The 26168-nt window shown below is 44.4% G+C and overlaps 1 protein-coding gene across 1 annotated transcript in view; it reads left to right on the forward strand.

Annotated features, from left to right (window-relative positions):
* Positions 1-26168, forward strand: part of ext1b (exostosin glycosyltransferase 1b) — a 110274-nt gene that overhangs the window by 67199 nt on the left and 16907 nt on the right. Inside the window, exons 3-8 of the mRNA XM_031793768.1 lie at positions 2447-2554; positions 3500-3619; positions 7849-7981; positions 9629-9747; positions 16230-16325; positions 21484-21573. Coding sequence (XP_031649628.1) covers positions 2447-2554; positions 3500-3619; positions 7849-7981; positions 9629-9747; positions 16230-16325; positions 21484-21573 — 666 coding nt within the window. The remainder of the gene's footprint in view (positions 1-2446; positions 2555-3499; positions 3620-7848; positions 7982-9628; positions 9748-16229; positions 16326-21483; positions 21574-26168) is intronic.

The following is a 26168-nucleotide window of genomic DNA, read 5'->3' on the forward strand; positions in this document are numbered from 1 at the left end:
AATGACAAAGCGAAAACAGATATTTTTTTTATGTTTGCAAATGTATTAACAACTAAAAACATATCATATTTACATAAGTGTTCAGACACTTTGCTATGAGACTAAAAATGTAGTTCAGGTGCATCCTGTTTCCATTATTCATCCTTGAGATGTTTCTATAACTTGATTGGAGGCCACTGGTGGTAAATTCAATTGATTGGACATGATTTGGAAAGGCAGCTGTCTATATAAGGTCCCACAGTTGACAGTGCATGTCAGAGCAAAAACCAAGCCCTGAGTACTCCGTCAATTAGGCCTTTATGGTAGAGGGCCTTTTCTCTGTGAAAGGTACATGACAGCCCGCTTTGAGTTTGCCAAAAGGTACCTAAAGACTCTCAGACCATGAGAAACAAGATTCTCTGGTCTGATGAAACCAAAATTGAACTCTTTGACCTGAATGCCAAACGTCCCAATTGGAGAAACCTGGAACTATCCCTACGGTGAAGCATGGTGGTGGCAGAATCATGCTGTGGGGATGTTTTTCAGTGGCAGGGACTGGGAGACTAGTCAGGATCGAGGCAAAGATGAACGGAGCAAAGTAGAGCTCCTTGATGAAAACCTGCTCCAGTGCACTCAAGACCTCAGACTGGGGGTAAAAGTTCACCTTCCAACAGGACAACGACCCTAAGCACACAGCCAAGACAACACAGGAGTGGCTTCGAGATAAGTCTCTTACTGTCCTTGAGTGGCCCGACCAGAGTCCGGACTCCCCATCCAACCTGACAGAGCTTGAGAGGATCTGCAGAGAAGAATGAGAGAAACTCCCGAAAATACAGGTGTGCCAAGCTTGTAGCGTCATACCCAAGAAGACTCTAGGCTGTAATCGCTGCCAAAAGGTGCTTCAACAAAGTACAGAGCAAAGCGTCTGAATACGATATTGAAGTTTTAAAAAATATATTTGTTGTGATCAGTCATGGAAATGAAAGTGCTGACAACATGTTGGCTCGCTATTTAAAAAGAAGATGGAGAACGAGCTGTATTATGAAAAATACTGGAATTTGTGACGCGTGTACAGCAGACTAGCTCAAGCTAATGCTACCTTACAAATCGATAGGTGGAGTCAAAGTATCGAGATATATATATATATATATATATATATATATATATATATATATATATATATATATATATATATATATATATATATATATATATATATATATATATATATGATAATGTGGTATGTAACTCACATTGTTGTCCTTCTTTCTCACACAGTGAAACCCCATACACTGCAACTTCACTCTTTGCAAATGCATTTCTACTCCCTCTGTCCTACCCACTCCATTTCATCTCCTCCAAGTATAACAGAACCCTTACACTCTCTTATTTATATATATATATATATATATATATATATATATATATATATATACTTCGTTACGTACTCCCACTCCATACGTCTCCTCAATGTATTGCCCAACCACAGAACGCTCATAACCTCTCCTCTACCACACACCTTTGAAGCACCTTCCAGGGACCACTCTACAGCTGCATACCTGTGCCCTTCAATCCCAACCTACAGCGTATCCACTTGTCAGAGTCGAGCCAACCGGTGCACACTTCATAACCCATACCTCTCACACCTGTCGCACACCTGTGCACCTCCCACTCTGTCTACTTCCACACTCATCACCTCTAATGTTAGTGCACACTTCTCCACAGAAAGTATACACTTGTATCTCTCTCCTACGCTTTCACTCTGACTCACACCACTCAAGAGAGAGAGAGAGAGAGATAGTCTGACTACCTTGGTGAGTGTGAATGCAAGAGCCTCCACTTGTATTAGTGTGTGTGTTTGTAGGAGAGTGTGAGAGCGAAAGCAGGGCCCGAGGGCCAATGCTGTTTTAGCTGACACCTTTATGACCCCCGATTGACAGGGCTGTCATTACGTCAACCTCTCATCACACTGCACCAGCTGTTCTCCTCTTCTCGCCATTCCTCTACCTCGCCATTAAGTCTCCTCTACTTCGCCACTGCCGAAGGCTAGCCTCCGCTTGGTTACCTCTCCCTCTCTTGCTCTTTTTTTTTTCTCTCTCTCCCGCTTTTTGCTGTCTCGTTCTGTCTCTCTCGTTCTGTCTCTCTCATTCTCTGTCTCTCTCATTCTCTATCTCTCTCGTTCTGTCTCTCTCGTTCTCTATCTCTCTCGTTCTCTCTCTCTCTCATTCTCTCTCATTCTCTCTCATTCTCTCTCATTCTCTCTCATTCTCTCTCGTTCTCTCTCATTCTCTCTCGTTCTCTCTCGTTCTCTCTCTCTGTCTCTGTCTCTCTCTCTGTCTCTGTGCTGTTTTATTGTATCGATTTCCAAGTCTGTTTAAAACAAAAATTATATCTCTGTTCCATGCTTCTCTCTGTGTCCCTAATCTATTCTTCTCTCTCTCCCTGGGTTGTGTATCTCTGTCTTTAGGCAGCCTGTGTGCCTGTGATGCTGAGTAACGGTTGGGAGCTGCCCTTCTCTGAGATCATCAACTGGAACACGGCGGCCGTCATCGGGGACGAGAGGCTCCTGCTGCAGGTACGACGCGCACCCCTCACTATCCTCGCAACCACCACCTCCGTCCCTTATCCGTCCCTGAAAGGGACACTGAAAGATTTGACTTACCAAGAGTCAGATGAACTCGTGGATAGCATTTATATGTCTCTGCGTGCAGTTTGAAGGAAGTTTGGAGTTAGTTTCGCAAGCCAATGATAACTAGCGCTAACGCAATGAATCGGAGAGTCCACTCACTGACTGTGTCTCTCAGGCCGGGATCGTTTTCATTAGAGGCTAGACACACCTTAACAAAACATTTTGGAACAGAAAATTCAAACGGTCGTTTCTCGCTCCGTTTCCCTCCTCTATCCCTCCCCTCTCTCTGACTGAACCTGCTGTCCTCCTCCCTCCCTCTATCCCTCCCCTCTCTCTGACTGACCCTGCTGTCCTCCTCCCTCCCTATATCCCTCCCCTCTCTCTGACTGAACCTGCTGTCCTCCTCCCTCCCTCTATTCCTCCCCTCTCTCTGACTGAACCTGCTGTCCTCCTCCCTCCCTATATTCCTACCCTCTCTCTGACTGAACCTGCTGTCCTCCTCCCTCCCTCCCTCTATCCCTCCCCTCTCTCTGACTGAACCTGCTGTCCTCCTCCCTCCCTCTACCCCCCCTCTCTCTGACTGACCCTGCTGTCCTCCTCCCTCCTTATATCCCTCCCCTCTCTCTGACTGAACCTGCTGTCCTCCTCCCTCCCTCTATCCCTCCCCTCTCTCTGACTGACCCTGCTGTCCTCCTCCCTCCCTATATCCCTCCCCTCTCTCTGACTGAACCTGCTGTCCTCCTCCCTCCCTCTATCCCCCCCTCTCTCTGACTGAACCTGCTGTCCTCCTCCATCCCCCTCTCTCTGACCCAACCATGGTGCGTTGTCCCCCCCCCCACTCCTCTCTCCAGCCCCTCTATCTAACAATGTCCCCCTCCTGTCCTCCTCCAGATCCCGTCCACGGTGCGCTCCATCCATCAGGATAAGATCCTAGCTCTGAGGCAGCAGACCCAGTTCCTGTGGGAGGCCTACTTCTCCTCCATGGAGAAGATTGTGCTGACTACTCTGGAGGTGAGACACAGACACACACAGACACACACAGACACACGCGCGCACACACAGACACACGCGCGCACACACACACACACACACACACACACACACACACACACACACACACACACATAGACACATGCACACACAGATACACAGAACTCACACTCACACAACACACACACACACTTTCTTTCTCATTTTCCCTCTCCGTCTCCTCGGCTATCAATCTCCCTCTGTCTTCCAGAGTTCCAATGTCACGCTAGCCTCACCGCAATCTCTCTGTTTATTCCCAAGTGTCTATTTCATGCTAGACTGACCTTACACCACCAGCCATCCACACACTACCAGCCATCCTCACACCACCAGCCATCCACACACCTCACACTACGATTGCAAATGCATCATCCTATGAGCACAAGACGTTGAAAATACTTGAAAAAATATATACAAAAATTAATGTATTTTCAACCTAATTTACGTCTACAACGTCTTTTCAACATCTTGCGCTCATAGGGCACAGCCTACACCAGGGGTCGGCAACAGGCGGCCAGCATGCCAAAACCATCCGGCAAGTGATTTTTTTTAGGGGGTAAAAAAAAGACTAGAATCACCAGGAATTCAGCTAAAAAAATGAAAGTATTCCCATGAATTTAAAAAAGTGTGATTGTGTCTCAAGGTCTCAAGGTATGAAATGGTAGTTATTACAGTCTCTTTTTGGGGTTAGTTGGTGTCAATTTGCAGTGTACAAATGATTATAATTATGCTCCGTTCCCCCCCCCGACAAGCCGCTCGGGCAAATACAGCCCGCAGCTGAATCTAATTGCCTACCCCCTGGTCTACGACATAGCTTGGCACCAATCTCAAATGTATCTCTATTTTCTACACAGCCTTGGAGCAAAACTAGCCTCATGCCCCACAATCTCATCCATATCGTCAATCTGAGTATTTATGCTAGCCGCACCAACCTGATGGACATCTTTAGTCTGTCGTGCCAATCACCTTTATCTCTACTAGCCTCAACCTGGGATTGCTGCCATCTCACACACAGGTCTCCATCCGTCTCAGTGTTTGGGCACCAGCTCGGCGGTGGCACCCAGGCTTAACCCCACTGACGTGCTGTCACTCTGTGCTAAGGTGGGGAGGAGGGCGGAGGACATTGTAACACGGCACAGCCCGGGTGACTTACCGTTTTGTTGTTTATGTGCCGAATGTGGGAGAGACGGGGGACACACACACACTATATATATCAAAGTATGTGAACACACCTTCAAATTAGTCGCTTCGGCTATTTCAGCCACACCTGTTGCCGAGAGGTGTATAAAATCGAGCACACCGCCATGCAATCTCCATAGACAAACATTGACATTAGAATGGCCTTACTGAAGAGCTCAGTGACTTTCAGCGTGGCACCGTCATAGGATGCCACCTTTCCAACAAGTCAGTTTGTCAAATTTCTGCCCTGCTAGAGCTGCCATGGTCAACTGTTAGTGCTGTTATTGTGAAGTGGAAACATCTAGGAGCAACAACGGTTCAGCCACGAAGTGGTAGGCCGCACAAACTCACAGAACGGCACCGCCGAGTGTTGAAGCGCATAGCGCATAAGAATCGTCTGTCCTCGGTTGCAACTCACTACCGAGTTCCAAACTGCCTCTGGAAGCAATGTCAGCACAAGAACTGTTCATCAGGATCTTCATAAAATGGGTTTCCATGGCCGAGCACGCGCACCAAAGCCCAAGATCACCATGCGCAATGCCAAGCGTCGGCCGGAGTGGTGTAAAGCTCGCCACCATTGGACCGGAGCACTGGAATAGTTCTCTGGAGTGATGAATCACACTTCACCATGGACGAGTCTGGGTTTGGTCGGATGCCAAGAGAACACTACCTGCCCTAATGCATAGTGCCAACTATAAGGTTTGGTGGAGGAGGGAAAATGGTCTGGAACTGTTTTTTTCATAGTTCGGGCTAGGCCCCTTAGTTCCAGTAAAGGGAAATCTTAATGCTCCAGCACAGAGCCCTGACCTCAACCCCATCGAACACCTTTGGGATGAATTGGAACACAGACTGCGAGCCAGGCCTAATTGCCCAACATCAGTGCCTGACCTCACTAATGCTCTTGTGGCTGAATGGAAGCAAGTCCCCGCAGCAATGTTCCAACATCCAGTAGAAAGCCTTCCTAGAAAAGTGGAGGCTGTTATAGCAGCAAAGGGGAGACCAACTCCATATTATTGCCCATGATTTTGGAATGAGATATTCGATGAGCAGGTGTCCACATACTTTTCTTCGTGTAGTGTATGTTAATGCCGTTGCGGCTGAGTTGGCGGAGCGAGTAAACAAGCAAGAGAACAAGCCAACCAATCACGTTGCGTTTCCTGTCACGAGGGTTGAGAAGTTTTGACCAATCACAAAGCCAACAGAGCCTTCTCTGTTCCTGTCGATTCCCGGCACACCTATTAAACGGAATTACAGTGTGTTTCCAAAACAGAGCGGATTTATCTATTATTCTCCTAATTGGCTGATTTTAGCTGTTGGGAGGCTAGATTGAGTCGTCCATCATGCTCAGCTAGGACGCTCAAGGGGAAGGAGTTCAGCCATGCAAGAGAAATAGCCCTTCATACGGTCTTAAGACCCTCGTTTTGAAGGTGGTGAGTGCTTTTTTTTTTATTGAGAGGCTAAAGGATTCCAAGTTAATCTGTTGGGCTGAGGCAAATGGTTATTGACTGGCCTGAGGGGCCGTAGCAGTGGAAAACTGCCTCTCGTTTCTTATCCCCACCTCTGCAGATTAATTTTTATATTGCTTTGTCAATATTATTAAAGTATTCTACAACGCCATGATCACATGGAACTCCCTTCCGTCTCCTATTACTCAAGCGAACAGCGAAATACCTTTGAAAAACAGATTAAGCAACATCTCGTGGAACAGTGGGGACTGTGAGGGGACACACACACACACACTCTTAACACACCTTTTTGTTTTATTGTTTATCATAATTTTTTTGTATTGTTTGCATGTACTTTTATTTCAAATTTGTGACTGTCCTCGTCTGTCGGTGGGTAATTGTTTTGTTACTTGTCATGTGTAGGTTTTTTGTGGACCCCCCCCAGGGACGAGTTGCTTCTGCGAAAGCCAACGGGGAGCTAAACAAACAAAGCCAACCCCCTCCAGCGGTGTTATTCGCTCCCTTCTCCAGCCGCCCACCGTCGCTTTCCATCCACAACCACCCGAGATGTTTCGCGTTGTTACCAAGCCAAAGGCCAAGTCACCCCCCCCCCCCCCCCCCCCGCCGCCACCTATTCTGCCACCGCAGGATTCAATAGAGAGCCTAAAAACACGACTGCAAACCTGCGCATGTTTTACGGATGCAATTTAGCCCTTGCTCAAGGGCACAGCGGTAATATCGCTTTCTGTCGTGCCTCGATACCACAGCAGCAGCAAAATTGCATCCCCCACCTCAGAAAGCAACAGGGGAAAATGGACCGTCTGGTGTTGGCGTTTGGATGTGTGAGGGACTATTTGGGGTCTATTTGTAAGGGGAATGAATGAGTGGACTCCTCATTGGAGTGGCTGGTGTTTGACTGTATGTACCACTGAACTGGTTTGTTCTTTCGTGCGTGAAGTATGTTTTGGGCACAGCTTCTATTTGTATGACTGACTGCAGCCCGTACTGGTCCTGAGTTACAGGTTTATCTGGATGTCTCGTATGTAAGCGGCTCCTGTTAGAGGTCTCGCTGTATTGGTGGAGCTTCGTCGGGTGGCTGAAACATTTGAGCATTGCGGATATAAATGAAGGCAAGAAATAATGTCAAGAAATATTAGGGAAACCCTGATGTAAAGAGTACTAAACAGGGTCAGTCTACTATAGGGTTCTCCATCCCTGTTCCTGGAGAGCTGCCCTCCTGTAGGTTTTCACTCCAACCCCAGTTGTAAACGAACCTGATTCAGCTTCTCAACCAGCCAATTATTAGAATGAGGTGCGCTAGATTAGCGTCGGCGCGAACACCTACAGGACGGTGAGTTTTCCGGGAATAGGGCTGGGGAGCTCTGGTTTATTGCATTATACAGCTGTCTGCGACGTTCAGAATGTTTCTCTCTACTGGACACACACCTAATGCTAATAATATAGTGGTATATGAGTGAATAACAGAACCTCAGTGTATCTGTTTTTGAGTGACTGGTGTTTTAGGGTCTATGAATGTTCTGTTGGAGGGACTGGTTTAACCTCTGCCCATCTCCTCTTGCCCTCCAGATCATCCAGGACCGGGTGCTGCAGCAGGAGTCCAGGAGCACCTTGATGTGGAACAGCCACCCCGGGGGGCTCTTCGCCCTGCCACAGTACTCTGCCCACTTGGGAGACTTCCCCTTCTACTACGCCACCCTAGGTGAGGCCCCCCCCCCCCCCCCCCCCCCTCAATCGACCACTCAATCAAATGTATTTGTATGGCCTTTTCACACCAGCTGTTGTCACAAAGTGCGTTTTACAGTTACCCGTTCTAGATCCCATAGAGCAAGCCCAAGCGGGAACACATTTGGCTCGGCGAAAAACTCCACCCCCGTCGCATTTATTGCATGGTAGCACCAGTCGTTCCGTATCTGTGTAACAGCAGTCCTTTACCGATTGTCTTGAGCTATAGATATACTAGGGCTACACAAGGGAAGTCACCTTGCCACACCAGAATATCTCATCTCATTTTGTTGTGTGTTTGGTCAAGTAGTAGGTACATGCTATCTATGTTATGGGTAGAGTCCTTGTGTCTTCTTAAACATTTTCCTTATACTGCTAACCCCCGTCCAAATGTTGTTGTTTTTTAAATGAGAAGCGTCTGTTTCTAGAACCTTGGATTCCAGCTGTGACAGAGTCTTAAATGACTACGTAGCCCGAGACGCTGTCCCACTAGATCAATTGACTTGTTACTTTGGCTATAACAACGTGTTACTCGATTGACCCTTGATTGATGCTCGCATTAGGCCCGCTGACACGCCTAATGGTCAGTCAGTCGTTCGTTTCACTCAGTGAGCACGGCATATACCGCTGTGCCGGTTCACCAACACAAACTGCGCCTCTGTAACAATCTGTGACCTCAAAGGCCTTTTTTTGTGCGTCCCAAATGGCTGCCTATTCCCTATGTAGTGCACTACTTCTGACCCAGAGCCCTATAGGCCCAGCTCAAAACTAGTGCACTATAAATGGGATAGGGTGCTATTTGGGATTCTTCTCCTCTGTAACTCTATTGTCATCTCGTCGTTGAAGTCAGGTAGTCAGCTCCCTCAATACACAACCCTTTTGATCGAGCACCTCGGTGCGAGGCGCAAATATTACAATTATCGCGGGGTGACGAGCATTGATTACCCTGCGGTGAGTTTTATTTGATTTTCACGGAGTCAACCAATTAAGCATGTGGGGGTTTTAAAGAGACAAGGTGGAGTGTTGGAGGACTAAATGAGACCGATAAAACAGGAGAATCGATCTCGTAATGACACTCCGAATCCAATCTGTTATTATGAGGAGCCAATGCCTCTACCCCTTAAAAATGATTTGGTGTTCTGGATATGAATTGGACACCTAGTGAGATCAATCATTTAATAAGGAGTCCCCTTTCATCTCGTAAATAATAACGTCATAAATCAGCTGTTTGTGTAAGCAATGGCCTACAAGTAAATACTAAAGCCTCGTCACCAATAACTACAATGTGAAAACATACAGAGAATGAACCATTTTTAGGTCTAGTTTCGAATGATTTCTCATAGAAATGTGTATTTTATTTTATGCCTGCTGTAATTGGGGATAATGACTTTGAACAAACTGATGATTTGGCCAAAAGAAATGTACCTAGAGGCGAAACTTCTGAGATTCACCAATAGTTTTGTCCCTTTGTTCAGCTATAGACCGAGTGATGTCAATATCCTACTTTATGTTTGTGTTGTCTGTGTTCCAGCCATCCAACTTTAACAAATATCATGTTTGTCTGTATTGTAGGTATCAAACCTTACCAGTAATACTGTACGTTTTGACCTGTTTTATGTTCCAGGTATAAAACCGTACCCCAAGTTCACTGCTGTCATCCATGCAGTCACCCCCCTGGTCTCCCAATCCCAGCCCATCCTCAAGCTCCTGGTCGCTGTTGCCAAATCACCGTATTGTGCACAGGTAAGAAGCCACAAACGTGTTTGTGTGTGTGCACATTCCTGCTCATGTCCTCCAATTGTCAGAACTCTCCCGAAACCCAATATTACTCCGTAGCATCATTGCCCAGACAAAAGGACATCTTCTCAAGCACCAGTGGATAACCAACCTCTCTCTCTACCACCTCAGAGTTAACTCACGTGGATTGAATTACAATCTGTACCGATTGGTCATCTCTCTCTCTCTGTCTGTGTGCGTGTCTGAAAGCGCCGTGGGCCAGCTGGATACAAGAGGATACTGGATATTGGTTTTAACCAGGGCTGGGGGAATTAAACCAAAGTCCGATAGCTGTGTTTACTATAGCGTGTTACACACTCCCTAATGCATCTTAATTGTGTAGGGAGGTGTGCAACTCTCCCTTCTATATAGAAATGCTTTGTATTCTAGATTGCAGGCTCCCTATGCAAAGCGGAGAGCCAGGTACATAAGAAAAGTATCAACATTTACATCATCTCACTCTCAGCCCACAAAGACTTCCATGTTGAGGGGGACGGGAAGTAGAGAAGAGGGATATAAATAAATGAATGGGAGGGAGGGAGAGAATGAAAGAGAGAAAAGGGAGAGAGAGAGAGAGAGAGAGAGAGGGTGGGGAGAGAATTGGGAGCAAAAAAGCTTTTGAGACGGCGCTGGCAGAGACATGCATGCAGAGATTGTGGACTTCCTGCTGTGAGTGCGCGTGTTCCACAGTTTTACAGAGGAACTATGTCTGTCGCTCACATCACTGGCACACATATACACACACTCATACTGAAACACACATACACGATACACTGAACTTATAATACCAACATGTTAGAATTTTTTTATTTCATGTCTCGGATCTAGAAGCACAAGCATTTCGCTACACTCGTATTAACATCTGCTTGTGTATGTGACAAATAAAATATGATTTTATACTACCAACATTTTCGCCTCTACCGAGCTAAATAACCCGCTGGCGCCTGTTTAAAAAATGGTTATTAAGTCAGTGTTTATAAATTCAGTAAATGTTTTAAGCAACAGCAACTACTAGTCTCTTATATTCACCGATCCAATAATGTCCACTTCGCTTTCATGTGCATATCAGCTGCATTCCGTACTGTTAAGGTGACCGTATTACCACCACACCGGCGGTGTGGAAGAACTTGACTGGCCTGCAAAGAGCCCTGACCTTAACCCTATCGAACACCTTTGGGATGAATTGGACTTCTTAAAATTAAGCACATTAATCCGCTTTGCAACGGGTTAGAGCCTAACTGGCAGTGCCTTCGGAAAGTATTCAGACCCCTTGACTTTTTCCACATTTTGTTATGTTACAGCCTTATTCTAAAATGGATTAAATAAAAAGAAAAAAACACACAATACCCCATAATGACAAAGCAAAAACAGGTTTTTAGACATTTTGCACATTTATGACAAATAAAAAGTATTCAGACCCTTTGCTCTGAGACTTGAAATATGTTGATCAGGTGCACCCTGTTTCCATTGATCATCCTTGAGATGTTTCTACATCTTGATTCGAGTCCACCTGTGGTAAATTCAATTGATTGGACATGATTTGGACAGGCACACACCTGTCTATGTAAGGTCCCACAATTGACAGTGCATGAGGTCGAAGGAATCCTCCGTAGAGCTCTGACAGGTTTGTGTCAAGGCATAGATCTGAGGAAGGGTACCAAAAGATTTCTGCAGCATTGAAGTTCCCCAAGAACACAGTGGCGTCCATCATTCTTAAATGGAAGAAGTTTGGAACCACCAAGCGTCTTCGTAGAGCTGGCTGCCTGGCCAAACTGCGAAATCGAGGGAGAAGAGCCTTGGTCAGGGTGGTGACCGAGAACCTGATGGTCACTCTCACAGAGCTCTGGAGTTCCTCTGTGGAGATGGGTGAACCTTCCAGAAAGACAACCATCTCTGCAGCGCTCCACCAATCAGGCCTTTATGGTAGAGTGGCCAGACGGAAGCCACATCTCAGTAAAAGGCACATGACAGCCCGCTTGGAGTTTACCAAAAGGCTCCTACAGACTCAGACCATGAGGAACAAGATTCTCTGGTCTGATGAAACCAAGATTGAACTCTTTGGCCTGAATGCCAAGCAACACGTCTGGAGGAAACCTGGCACCATCCCTACAGGGAAGCATGGTGGTGGCAGCATCATGCTGTGGGGATGTTTTTCAGTGGTAGGGACTGGGAAACTAGTCAGGATCGAGGCAAAAACGAACTAAGCAAGGTACAGTGAGATCCTTGATGAAATCCTGCTCCAGAGCGCTCAGGACCTCAGACTGGGGAAAAGGTTCACCTTCTAACAGGACAACGACCCTAAGCACACAGCTAAGACAACGCAGGAGTGGCTTCAGTACAAGTCTCTGAATGTCCTTGAGTGGCCCATCCAGAGCCCGGACTTGAACCCGATCAAACATCTCTGGAGAGAACTGAAAATAGCTGTGCAGCAACGCTCCCCATCCAACCTGACAGAGCTTGAGAGGATCTGCAGAGAATAATGAAAGAAACTCATACCCAAAGCTGTAATCGCTGACAAAGGTGCTTCAACAAAGTACTGACTAAAGGGTCTGAGTACTTATGTAAATGTGACATTTCATTTATTTTTATTTTTTTATAAAACCCTGTTTTTGGTTTGTCATTATGGGGTATTGTGTGTAGATTGATAAGGAAAAAAACATTTCATCAATTTTAGAATAAGGATGTAACATAACAATGTGGAAAAAGTCTAGGGGTCTGAATACTTTCCGAAGGCACTGTACGCAGCTCGTGAGTTTCGAGTTTCGGGAAGATCATTTTCACCATAACAATGCACCTTTATAAGTACACGCATAATCGCATTTGCGGTCACTTTTGAGAATGGTGTATTCCCGCTAATTGATTGCATTTAGCATTGCCACGGTTTTAATGTGAAGAAATAGCCTTAATAGTTTATCAACATTTTAAGCTAAATGCTCTGATCTGTTACATCAGCCTCATTCGCTTTCAAAAGGTGTTTTGATTCTTGTATTCATTTGGGATCTATTGCATTCCACAACTGTCCCAAACTATGTTTGGAATATTTATTTCTCGCACAGAATAGTATAGTCAACTTTTGTACTATTGGGGATCGTAGATTGACATAGGCTAGTGCTTTTGTTGTCCGTTAGGCCTACTCATCTTGTTGGCTGACCAAAGTAAATGTGGACAGTTCTTCCAACGTCTTCATTTATGCACCTCGGAATTCGAATAAGAATACGCGCAGTTGCGTCCCAAATGTGTCTGTCTTCACTTGTAGCTTGTGAGAAGGACCCAATTACGTGACGGGCTTTGGCTAATAAGAATTTAGATATTTGAGAGAGCCATGTGAGTGAGAGGTGCTTCGGAGCACCCTGACAGGAGAAGGGAATTGTAATTATTATATTCAGCCCAAGAGCACAACGGCCACTGGCCACAAAAGGCATGGATTTATTTTAGGAGCTTTACGGCCGCGGAGGGGATGCCGCTGGGAAATTTGAGTCATTTTCAAGTGCTTGTCAAATTGTGAATGAGAGACTGATGAAGTGTGTGTAGCCTGCACACAAAAAACAGAGCTCATGCCTTTCATGCGACTTTTTTCAAATCATCATTGGAGCCATAGAATGTATTAAAACATATATAGCCCAACGTTTGTATCACAACTAAAGTTGCATAAATAACTCTAAATGAAGGACCTGTTTCTCTAACCGCTCAACACAGGAAAAAAACACATGTGCGCACTTCCTCAAATTGTTTGAAGACAATATCCTTTCTCTTCAGCTATGTTCAATTTGATTCTTCATACGATAAAATAATATTAAATAATTACACAAAATTCTGCTAAATGAACTAGTGTAGCCCACGTCCATATGGCATAGCCATATCAGGGCCTAACATAAGGACAAATCAGAGTATGCTATTCTGTTCTTCTGAAATGGACTACAGGAGATGCTAAATGTGTTTATGTCAATTAACGGTCAATTACCGTGAGGCCGGCAGGTATTTGCTTGACAATCAATGGTTTGACAAAATTGAATGACTGCCACGGCACTATCCCCCACCAGCCCTCATTCACCTGCTTCTCTCCATCCGCTCTTCCTGCACATCTATTAAAATAGAATTTAGCCTTGGTGGCGAGCGGGGATGGAGCCTTGATCAGTCTTCTGGTACATTTGATACATTGTAGCAGTGTGCAGAGTGAGCTACATTAATACATTGTATATCATTTCATCCTTGATATAACCAAGAGCACAGGCCAGCTGAGTACAGGCTTTGCAAGTTCGCTGTCACGCAGCAGTGCCAGAGGGTTTAAAAACAGCTTTGCAACAGGCATGCTTGCAACTTTAGAGCACAGAAAACGGCTGGTGTCTAGATGTGTTTTTTTTTTTTTCGCACACATTTTATATCACTTCGCAAACCATGTGAGCGGGGCGTTTTAACCTAATCCCGGCCCACAAATGATTGGTTTGATAACAAACAGCGTTGTTTAGTCGTTTTACCTAGCTTGTTATCGCCCTGGTAACGTGACAGTAGGTTTATGCACATTTGATTGGCACTGGAAGAAAGGAATAAGGTCTGCTACTCATGAGACGCGTCAAAGGAGACCTAACTATATATAAAAAAAATTGGTCTCTTTCTGGTGCCCCTTACATTCTGTTTGGTGCCTAACTTTAAAGTCGGGAGCAGGGTGTACATTTGGGAGAGAGGAGTGTGTGTTTTGTGTGAGAGAGGGAGAGAAAGTGTGTGAGGGAGTGTGTATCTGTGTTAACTGAAGTGTATAGGGTTTCATGCAGTGTTTTCTGCCACAATGACATGCAGATCATTATGCATGTACAGTTGAAGTCGGAAGTTTACATGCACTTAGGTTGGAGCCTTTAAAACTCGTTTTTCAACCACTCTACAAATTTTTTGTGAACAAACTATAGTTTTGGCAAGTCGGTTAGGACATCTACTTTGAGCGTGACACAAGTAATTTTTCCAACAATTGTTTACAGACAAATTATTTCACTTATAATTCACTGGATCACAATTGCAGTGGGTCAGACATTTACATACACTTAGTTGACTGTGCCTTTAAACAGCTTGGAAAATTCCAGAAAATTATGTTATGGCTTTAGAAGCTTCTGTACCTGTGGATGTATTTCAAGGCCTACCTTGAAACTCAGTGCCTCTTTGCTTGACATCATGGGAAAATCTAAAGAAATTAGCCAAGACCACAGAAAAAAAATGGTGGACCTCCACAAGTCTGGTTCATCCTTGGGAGCAATTTCAAAACGCCTGAAGGTACCACGCTCATCTGTGCATACAATAGTACGCAAGTATGTACACCATGGGACCATGCAGCCATCATACCGCTGAGGAAGGAGACGCTTTCTGTCTCTTAGAGATGAGCTTACTTTGGTGTGAAAAGTGCAAATCAATCCCAGAACAACAGCAAAGGACCTTGTGAAGATGCTGGAGGAAACTGGTACAAAAGTATCTATTTTCGCAGTAAAACAAGTCCTATATCGACATAAGCTGGAAGGTCGCTCAGCATGGAAGAAGCCACTGCTCCAAAACCGCCTTAAAAAAGCCCGACTACGGTTTGCAACTGCACATGGGAACAAAGAGTGGCCTTTTTGGGGAAATGTCCTCTGGTCTGTTGAAACAAAAATAGAACTGTTTTGCCATAATGACCATCGTTATGTTTGGAGGAAAAATGGGGAGTCTTGCAAGGTGAAGCACGGTGGTGGCAACATCATGTTGTGGGGGTGCTTTGCTGCAGGAGGGACAGGTGCACTTCACAAAATAGATGGCGTCATGAGGTAGGAAAATTATGTGGATATATTGAAGCAACATCTCAAGACATCAGTCATGAAGTTGAAGCTTGGTCGCAAATGGGTCTTCCAAATGGACAATGACCCCAAGCATACTTCCAAAGTTGTGGCAAAATGGCTTAAGGACAACAAAGCCATGGTATTGGAGTGGCCATCACAAAGCCCTGACCTCAATCCTATAGATTGTAGGCAGAACTGAGAAACCGTGTGCGAGCAAGGAGGCCTACAACCTGACTCAATTACACCAGCTCTGTCAGGAGGAATGGCCCAAAATTCACCCAACTTATTGTAGGAAGCTAGTGGAAGGCTACCCGAAACATTTGACCCAAATTAAACAATGTAAAGGCAATGCTACCAACTGCTAATAATAGGAATCCTATTTAAGCTCTCAATTGTGGGGTGGTTGGATGGATTTAAATGTCAGATGTTTTGAATTGGATAATGAAATGTTGAAGATGTACGATGGGGGAATGTGGTGTTATGTGGTTTAGTAAATTAAAATGAAGTGTCATTTTAGAATGTCATATCTGTGATTCTCTCATGAGATCTCTTTCTCCTGCTCTCTCACACCTTTTAACTCCCCCACCCCTTCAATAATCTCAATTGCTGTTTCTGTCTCCATGTCTCTTCCTTTCTCCCCAACTCTCTCTGTCTCAGATCATTGTGCTGTGGAACTGTGACAAGCCTCTCCCTGCTAAGCACCGCTGGCCTGCAACCTCCGTGCCCGTCATTGTCATCGAGGGAGAAAACAAGGTGAGCCTGCCTCGCACGCATGTCCTTTCAAGAGCTGGGCTGCCATTTTGGTTTCTCTACACACCCTTCGACCCAATGCGTGTTCCTAGGCATGAGCTTAGCTGGCTAACGTCGCCATGACATCGCCTTCAAGTGTGATCAGGGATTTCTATTGGAGAAGCAGTTTCTAGGCATCGACATACTGTACTTTCTTTAACTTCACCTTCTGACTTTGGAGCTGCATGACATAGCAGATGTCATAAGCTGACAGCTTACTTTGCAATTCCATGCCACAGACCACTGTTTAGGTAAAGTAAGTTGTCAAGGAAATAACCTCATCTTTGCAACGCTTTGTAGTCAGTCAGTATTCCGTAGGGTGTTCGACTAAAGTGTCTCACATCGTGAGAGGTCAAAGTTGACACAGGGAGCGTGATCTGAGGCAGTAGTTTGAGAGCCTGTAGCATTGCTTCACTCTAACGCCACAAAAACGTTTGCTGAGCTGTCAATCAACCCAAGTGGTTTCTCTCACTCGTCAGTCACAACAGAGTGGGCGGGGTTTTGGTTTTTCTCCACATCCCTGAGTGGTTTTCTTACGCTGTCAATCACAGGGGGAGCGTGGTTTTTGGGCTATGGGTCGGCGACAACAGCCAGAGTTGAGTACAGCCGGGTCTGTGGTTTGTTGTGCTTGCGGCTGGCTTGTTGTTTACTGTGGCGGACCCAGCCAAACATGGCGAGCCTCTCTGAGCCACCAGCCTGGCGGTTGGTAGTGGGGGCACAGAAGGAGAGGAGAGCTATTTCTGGCGCCTCTGGGCTGGCATGGTGGCCATGTGGGCACTGCTTTACGACTCTTCAGCTTAACACTAGAACTGCTGAATCAGTCATTTTGACTGCATGAGTTTAATTGTTTTTATTACTCTGCCATTTTTTTTAAAGTCTTGCTCCCCCGTCCTTGACCTTTCCTAAATAAGTCTATATAACACCGTATCGTCGTTAGAATCTTAATATCACAAACAGAACTGGAGTTTACAACCAGTTTTAGGAGGTCATGTCATGCATAATTATGTCATCGCCAATAGTGAATGAAGAACAGGGGCGGGCCATTCTGTTGTATTGATCCATTCTAATTCTAATCTTTAAATGGTATCTACCCCATATCAATCCACTGAATCCAAGCGTATCATATCAGTCTACTCTGACCTACTTTGGAGTAGGCTGCACAGTGAGAGCGTGCCTTATTGTATACGCTGAACGTCTTTCAATATCTGGGAAAATATCCACAAGCGAGCGAGTGTCAGAAGATGTGGTATTGAGGCTTGTGGATCCTTACGTTGGTCAAGGGAGCAGTGTCACCGTGGACTAATTTCTTCACTGTCATTGGCGAACAAGTTGCTTGCAAAAAAAACAAGTCTGGCCGGCACCATGAACAAAGTGAGACGGGAGCTCCCTCCCTCTGCACAAAATAAGGCACCTGCACAGCTGTTGTACTCCACAACATGGGCTGAAGAATGACAAGAACACGGGAACACAACCAAGAGAAAACGGGCGACTACTACGCACTTACAACCAGACAAAAGTATGTTTGTGTGTCAAGCAAGTGAGTGTTATGAAGATTTGTGTTAACTGTTGGGACAAGGGGTAACAGCTAAACAGAAATCCAACCGATGCCGTTGCGTGAAGACGCACACAACATAAGCACGAGCTGACAATATATCTGTTTTACTGCAGTCATATCAACACTTGTATACACTATCATTCCTTTTTTTGTGCTGATCGTGACTAAGGCCACTTGGCGCTTATAATGATGTTTAGGCTACTGTTTTCATCATTTGACCTCTGGTCTTGGTGGTTGGTGTATATTTTGTCTTCTCGTTATCGTTCTAAAAAGAAGCTGTTACCGTGTTCCAACACTTTTGCTTCATAGTTGTAACAAAGGCATTCCACAAAACTGGTTTATTCAACATTTCATTTTTTGTTGTTGTGGGGGGGTTAGTTTTTACATAGCCTACAGTAACAAACTATTTAAAGTGCTGTTGTGTAATTTGAAAGAAATAAAACAATCGTATTATGCTATCCAAGGCCTTCCTAAACAACCAAATGATTATGAAATGTATTAATTACACTGTTAGAATGTTGCACTCAGAATGACTGCTCATTACTTTGAGAGGGGGGGGGGGGGGCTCGAGACCCAGGTTCTCCCGCTGGGTCACCCAACAGTGTTATTGTGGTCTGCACCACACATTTTGTTGGCTCTCGCTCTCTGTCTCTGTGTGTCTCTTTCTCTCGCACAGTCTTTCTTTACCCTCTCTCGCTATACTTCACTGTTTCTCTCCTTCTCTCTCTTTTTCCTGTTTCTATCTTCCTCCCTCTCTGAGGAATGTGGGAGGCTGATTCCTTCTCTAAGAGCTCACATTCCTAGTGCGTATAAGCCCCTCCCCCCAGGTAAACATGTCACACTTCTAACATTAAAACCATCTGTGATGGGGAATGAAATCGCATCCTCCTCTTATCCCCCCCTCCTCTTATCCCCCCCTCCTCTTATCCCCCCCTCATCTTATCCCCCCCCTCTCTCTCAATTCAAGGGCTTTATTGGCATGGGAAACATGTTAACATTGCCAATGCAAGTGAAGTAGGTAATAAACAAAAGTGAAATGAACAATACAAATTAACAGTAAACATTACACTCACAGAAGTTCCAAAATAATAGGCATTGCAAATATCATTATGTATAGTGTTGTTGTGATGTGCAAATCTCTCTCTCTGAGCGACTAAAACGTGGCTGGGAATTGTAGACATTTGGAGTCATTTGTGTTATTTGTTAGTTGTTTTTGTCGCACTTCTCGGCAATCTGAGTCATTCAAGATGTGTTCCGTTTAGGGCACTTTGTGGCAGAGGTCGGTGGGTACGAAGTGTTGTTTTGACTAATCAGCCTCTGTTCTCTAGTCTCTCTACCAAATGCTTTATGCAGTATACATACACACACACACACACACACACAGTCTTTAATGTAAGCAGTAGCTTTTCGAAAGAACAGGGATTCCTGGAATGACCCGACCTTCAGAGCTGAGTGTTGTCTCCAGAGAAAAGGTTACAAGGAAGTGTGTGGCTGTTATACGGAGTGTTTGAAAGGAGGGGGTGCGTGAGGTGTCTGTGTTCCATGCATGTGTGTGGTTCCGTGGCTGAATGAGTGCGTGAGGCTGTGTGTACTTGTGGGGTGTGTTTGATTTCTAGTGAATATACATGATACACAGACTTGAGTGTGTGTTTCTCCACCCTTGGCTTTCAGCTCAGTCAGTAAATGTATGGATGGATGTATGGATGGATGGGATGGTATGGGATGGATTGGATGGATGGTATGGGATGGATGGGATGGATGGATTGGATGGATGGTATGGTATGGATGGATTGGATGGATGGTATGGGATGGATGGATTGGATGGATGGTATGGATGGATGGTATGGATGGATTGGATGGATGGATTGGATGGATGGATTGGATGGATGGTATGGTATGGTAGAAATTGAAAATACGGGCTTGTCACAATCAGGAAAGGGGAAATTGTGTCATGTGTAAGACGAGGGCTACTTCAGCTAGTGTGTGTTTTGTAGGGTTTCACAACATTCAAGCAGATAATCTCAATCCAATCTATAGTAAGGTTTCCGCCATATTGTTACCATATTCCTAACTGGTCACGAAAGGAGAGTAGAAGACTAAAGAAACCCATTCATGTCTATTGGGACATGTCTTTTCCAGTGCTTGATGTATCGGCATCCCACCCTTGTGCTGTGCCGTTGGAAAATATACTGAACAAAAATATAAACTCAACATGAAGTGTTGGTCCCATGTTTTATGAGCTGAAATAAAAGATCCCAGCATTTTTCCATACGCACAAAAAGCTTAGTTCTCTCCAATTTTGTGCACAAATTTGTTTACATCACTGTGTGTCACGGATCACTCCGGAACTTTCATTACGCACACCTGTCCCCTATTCCCACTGATTAGTACTTGTGCCCTTTGGTTTCCATTGGGCGGTCCATTATTGTTATAATGTCCGTTGGTGCGTGTGAGTACCTGTGCTGTGTGTTTTGGGCTTTCGTGCCATTGTGGATTGCGCAGATGATTACGGGTCTCGCCCCGTGTGATAATCATTCTGCATGTGTTATTTATTCGAGGTACTCCTCGCTCTTTTGTTTTGGGTTTCTACCCTGTGTTTTGTTACGTGTTTGTTCGGTCTTCGTCACCGTGCCTTTACACGGCGCGCCGTAATTTGGGCTTACTAAAAAACCCTATTAGGCATTCCTGCGCCTGTCTCCAGAATCATTTATGCCAACGTGACACTGTTAGTGAACATGTCTCGTTTGCCAAGATAATCCATCCACCTGACAGGTGTGGCATATCAAGAAGCTGATTAAACAGCGTGATCATTACACAGGTGGACCGTGTGCTGGGGACAATAAAAGTTCACTCTAAAATGTGCAGTTTTGTCACAACACAATGCCACAGATGTCTCAAGATTTGAGGGAGTGTGCAATTGGCATGCTGACTGTAGGAATTGTCCACCAGAACTGTTTCCAGAGAATTTAATGTTCCTTTCTCTACCATAAGCCACCTCCAACCTTGTTTTAGCGAATTTGGCAGTACGTCCAATCGGCCTCAACCTCAGACCACGTGTAATCACGCCAGCCCAGGACCTCCACATCCGGCTTCTTCACCTGCGGGATCATCTGAGACTAGCCACCCGGATAGCTGATGAAACTGTGGAGTATTTCTCTCTGTAATAAAGCCCTTTTGTGGCGAAAAACTCATTCTGATTGGCTAGGCCTGGCTCCCCAGTGGGTGGACTAATGCCCTACCAGGCCCACCAATGGCTGCACCTGTGCTCAGTCATGTGAAATCCATAGATTAGTGCCTAAGGAATTATTTCAATTGACTGATTTCTTTATATGAAGTGTAACTCAGTAAATTCGTTGAAATCGTTTAGATCTTTGTTCAGTATATAATAATATACGCCATTTAGCAGAAGCTTTTATTCAAAGTAACTTAGTCATGCTTGCATACATTTTACGTACGGGTGGTCCCGGGAATCAAGCCCACTATCTTGGATGGTGCAACCGCCATCATCTACCAACTGAGCTACAGAGGACAGTGTACTGACCCTGTGTACTCTGTCTCCCCATGCAGGTGATGAGCAGTCGCTTCCTGCCCTACGAGACCATTGTCACCGACGCCGTGCTCAGCCTGGATGAGGACACTGTACTCTCAACCACAGAGGTTAGTGTTCCTCCACACATCACTAAGGATACTGCCTACTACTGTGTTGGAATGGGGGACTACTTTCTCTCCCGAGCTCTGGTGCGCTCCCCTGCTTTTCCTCTACCCTTTAACTCCTTGCTTTTCTAACCTCACCACACTCCACCTCATGCTGTTTATTTTAATGGCCACTCTCTCCCCATGTAGCTTTCCCCCTTCCCCCCCATTCTCTCGCCTTCTCTGTATCTTTCCCCCTATCTCTATGATCATCTCTCAACGCTCTGTCTCTCTCTCTCTCGCTACCCTCCCTCCCTTCCCCTCTTTTCCTTCCCTCCCTCCCTCCCACCCTGTCAGTATAGTGGCACACCAGGCTGCTGTGGCCTCTGCTCTGCTCTGTTCTGCTGATGGGAGGGATAATGATGATGTCAGTGTTGGCATTACTCCAGGGCCCTCGGTGCTTTGTGTGGCGCTGTGTCAGCACAGGGACCAGTGGTGTAGTGCTATTTTAGTGAGGGAGCGCTTTTTTAAATTTATTTTTTATTTTTATGACGACATCATTTCCTCAAAGTTTATACCGACAGAAGAAGCCAATGAAATAGCTTATCATTATAGGATATGCATAAAATGCATCCTCCAATTGCAACGTCTGCCACACATATTGTCTAAAGAACACGTTCTATGTTTTAATAGCCTCAAAGTCCAAGTTTAGGTGTAGGCTACATCTTTTCAAAATAGGCCATTACTGTTTGTCGTGAATGATAATTCTTCACGTTTTACCGGTGAAACGTCCAAACTGTCATTTGATTGATCTCAATCAGTTTCATTGGAATATGGATTCAGAATCTTCTTGAATGGCAGTTTCGTGAGCGAATCAGAGCAGATGGCGTTAACAAACTGTTAGCCTGCCTTGTAGGATACAGTGTCTTTTTAAGAAATTCTTCACACCCCTGGACTTTTTCCACAGTTTGTATTTACAAAAGTAAGATTGAAATGGATTAAATTGTCTTCATTTTTTTAACGATCTACACAAAATACTCAGTGGAAGAAAAATTCTAACTTCAAAAAACAACAACATATATTTAGATAAGTATTCGATCCCTTGAGTCAATACATGTTAGAATCACCTTTTGGCAGCGATTACCGTTGTGAGTCTTGCTGGGTAAAGTCTAAGATTATTGCAAATATATTGTAGAATATTTGCTCATTCTTTAAAAAATTCTTCAAGCTCTTTCATTGGTTGTTGATCGTTGCTAGACAGCCATTTTCAAGTCTTGCCATACATTTTCAAGCCAATTTACGTCAAAACTGTAACTAAGCCACACAAGAACATTCAATGTTATCTTGGTAACTGACTCCAGTGTATATTTGGCCATGTGTTTTAGGTTAGTGTCCTGCTGAAAGGTGAATTTGTCTCCCAGTGTCTGTTGGAAAGCAGACTGCTTAGCTCTATTCTGTTTCTTTTTATCCTAAAAAACTGCCTAGTCCTTGCCGATGACAAACATAACCATAACATGATGCAACCACACCATGCTTGAAAATATGAAGAGTAGTTCTCAGTGGTGGTACAAAAAATGTCAACTGCCATTGAGAAAATTCGAAATGAGACATGACCTTTTTCAAGGTCAGTCTCGCAAAAAGAAGCATTCTTGCGTTCTAACTACCCGCTATTCAAAGTGCTCTGAACAAATGAAGGGAATTATTCACAAACATTGGCACATTCTAAGATCCAATGATCATATCGGTAATGTGTTTATGGAGCTTCCCTTGGTCGTATTCTCGCGGGGCAGAAATCTTAGAGATCAATTGGTAAACTCTGATTTACCACCCCAATATATCCCTGCACAACGTGTATTTGCACCCCTACTGGATGAAAACTACAAGTGTAATGGCTGTGCTCAATGTAATGGCACTTATTAATGTAGATCCTTCAAACACCCCCAAACAGGGAAACAGATCCCAATCAAAGGTGTCTTCACGTGCTCCACTAAGGCAGTTATTTATCTTATAACTTGTCCTTGTGGTAATAATGATGTGGGTAAAACAAAGAGCGTATTAAAAATTTCGAATCTCGGAGCATCGTAGCACCATTAGGTGCAAAAACTCGACTTACCCAGTTGCGGCCCACTTTTTGGAAGCAAACCACACAAATTCGTCTCTACGTCATATTGGCATCGAACATGTCACCCTCCCTAGGAGAGGGGGTGACCTCGACAATTTATTGTTAAAACGAGAGGCTGCCTGGATCTTTAATTTAAAGACCCGTGCTCCCTTCGGTCTCAACGTAGACTTTGATATGAAGCCATTCTTGTGATCATTGTGATTTTGCTATTGTAAATGTTTGTAGGCTTATGTAGACAAATTGTATCGATGATCGTACGCTATCCATTTATGTTTCTTGTATGGTATTTTAATCAATGAGAATTAAACAATGATATCAGGCCACACCCGGCCATGATTACAGACACCCGTGTCTGTCTTTTGACATTATATAAACGGGTGATAAAGACGGCTTGTCTGTCGAAACGATGGACATAAAATATTTTTGCATCTGAGCTCCTAGTGTGCGGCTCTCCTTTATTTATTTTTTTAAGTGTTCTACTCTGCTAGCCAGCACCTCGTCTAAATAGGTGTGCGTCCCTTTCGCCTCTAGTTGTTTTGCCCCAAACATAATGCTTTGTAGTCGGGACAAAACGTTTATTTCTTTGCCACATTGTACTTTTACAATGACTTTTGTGCCTTTACATGCTATCCACACCGCTCGTGTCGCGGGCGCGGCAAAATAAATGTACACGTTATGTTGTTCAATCATTGCATCCACACTGCTCGCGTGCCAGGCGCTACAATGGACATTGTTTCTATTTGTGACGCTCAACGTGCTCCAAGTCTGGCCTCTCCCATCTCCTCATTGGTTTTTAGGAGCATATACCCATGTGGGGGATGGAAAGATTAACTTCGGTCCACACCCTGGTAGGTTGTAGTAATGCTGTATAGTTGGTTGCCAACACCCATATAAAGTCCAAAGAAGAAAAAGAAGCTTGAAGGAAGGGTGAGAGATGATGAGGAAATAATTCGGTTTACCGTTTTATCTGTGGATTAATTGTCAGAGTAGAGGACCTTGTGCATTTCAGGTAAAATAACAACCCAATGTTTATATACCAGGACAAATGATCTAGCAACAGCAAGCTAGCTAGCTAAATTGCCATAAATGTTTAATGCTTTTTGACCTGTCCCCAAATTAATATAATTGGTTCAGAGTTTGTTTTGATATTTCAACCTGCGTGTCCTGATTGCTTCTGGTGTGGATGAACAAAATCAACTTGTGCGGGATGGCACACGCGGACTTGCGGTTTGGTCAGCATGTTATTGCAAACAGGCTGCACGTTTTGGAATGTTTTTATTCTGTATAGGCTTCCTTCTCTTCACACTGTCATTTAGGTTAGTGTTGTGGAGTAACTACAATTTCGATCCATCCTCAGTTTTCCATCACAGACATTTAACTCTGTAACTGGTTTAAAATTACCATTGGTGAAATCGCGGCCAATGTCTGGTTTAACGCCGATGTGCAAAACCAATGTCAAAACTGACGTGCATACCTATAGTGGGGAGAACAAGTATTTGATACACTGCCGATTTTGCAGGTTTTCCTACTTACAAAGCATGTAGAGGTCTGTAATTTTTATCATAGGTACACTTCAACTGTGAGAGACGGAATCTAAAACCAAAATCCAGAAAATCACATTTTATTGCATGACATAAGTATTTGATCACCTACCAACCAGTAAGAATTCCGTCTCTCACAGACCTGTTAGTTTTTCTTTAAGAAGCCCTCCTGTTCTCCACTCATTACCTGTATTAACTGCACCTGTTTGAACTCGTCACCTGTATAAAAGATACCTGTCCACACACTCAATCAAACAGACTCCAACCTCTCCACAATGACCAAGACCACAATGGCCAAGACAGATGTTGCCCCACTGGAGTTACACAGTAATAGAGTCACTGCTATTAGCTTCACGACATACATACTATGGAAAGCCATTTTGGGTCTTTGCGTGTCAAAAAAGATACAGTAGCACTGTCAAAACTGTACAGAAAAGTCTGCAAACACCGGCCACGAACAATGTGTTTTCAATACCGCGTTGGTAATAAAGCATCATTTGTTCGACCGCAACTTCTGGGGTAGCTAGCTTTAGCTTGGTACCTAGCTAACACCAATACAACCAGCCTGAGCTGTAGAATGAGCAGTAGAAACTGCAGTCATTTTCATTATTCTTAGCAATGATTTAGGAATCCTTGTGAGTAAGTATTAGCTAGGTTGTCACTTGTTGTTTGCCTATTGAAATTGAACTTTAGTTCATGAAAATAAATTGCTAGCCAGCGACTTAACCCTGTTGCCCAAAGCTAACGTTATAAGCAGACAGCTAGCTTCATCTGGCTAGTAAGGCTCGACCAGGTTGTGTTGTGAAGCTAGCAACCATAAGAATTAGACACAATAGTGGAATTTGAGGTTTGCCTTCAAAATAAAAGTATGTCATTGACAGTGATGCAAATGAATACAGAAAGTAGAATTATGCCATACTTTTATTTTGAAGGCTAGCCGTAAAGTACACTGTTGT

The sequence above is a fragment of the Oncorhynchus kisutch genome, linkage group LG17 (genome assembly GCF_002021735.2).
Source record: "Oncorhynchus kisutch isolate 150728-3 linkage group LG17, Okis_V2, whole genome shotgun sequence".
Classification (NCBI taxonomy): Eukaryota; Metazoa; Chordata; class Actinopteri; order Salmoniformes; family Salmonidae; genus Oncorhynchus; species Oncorhynchus kisutch.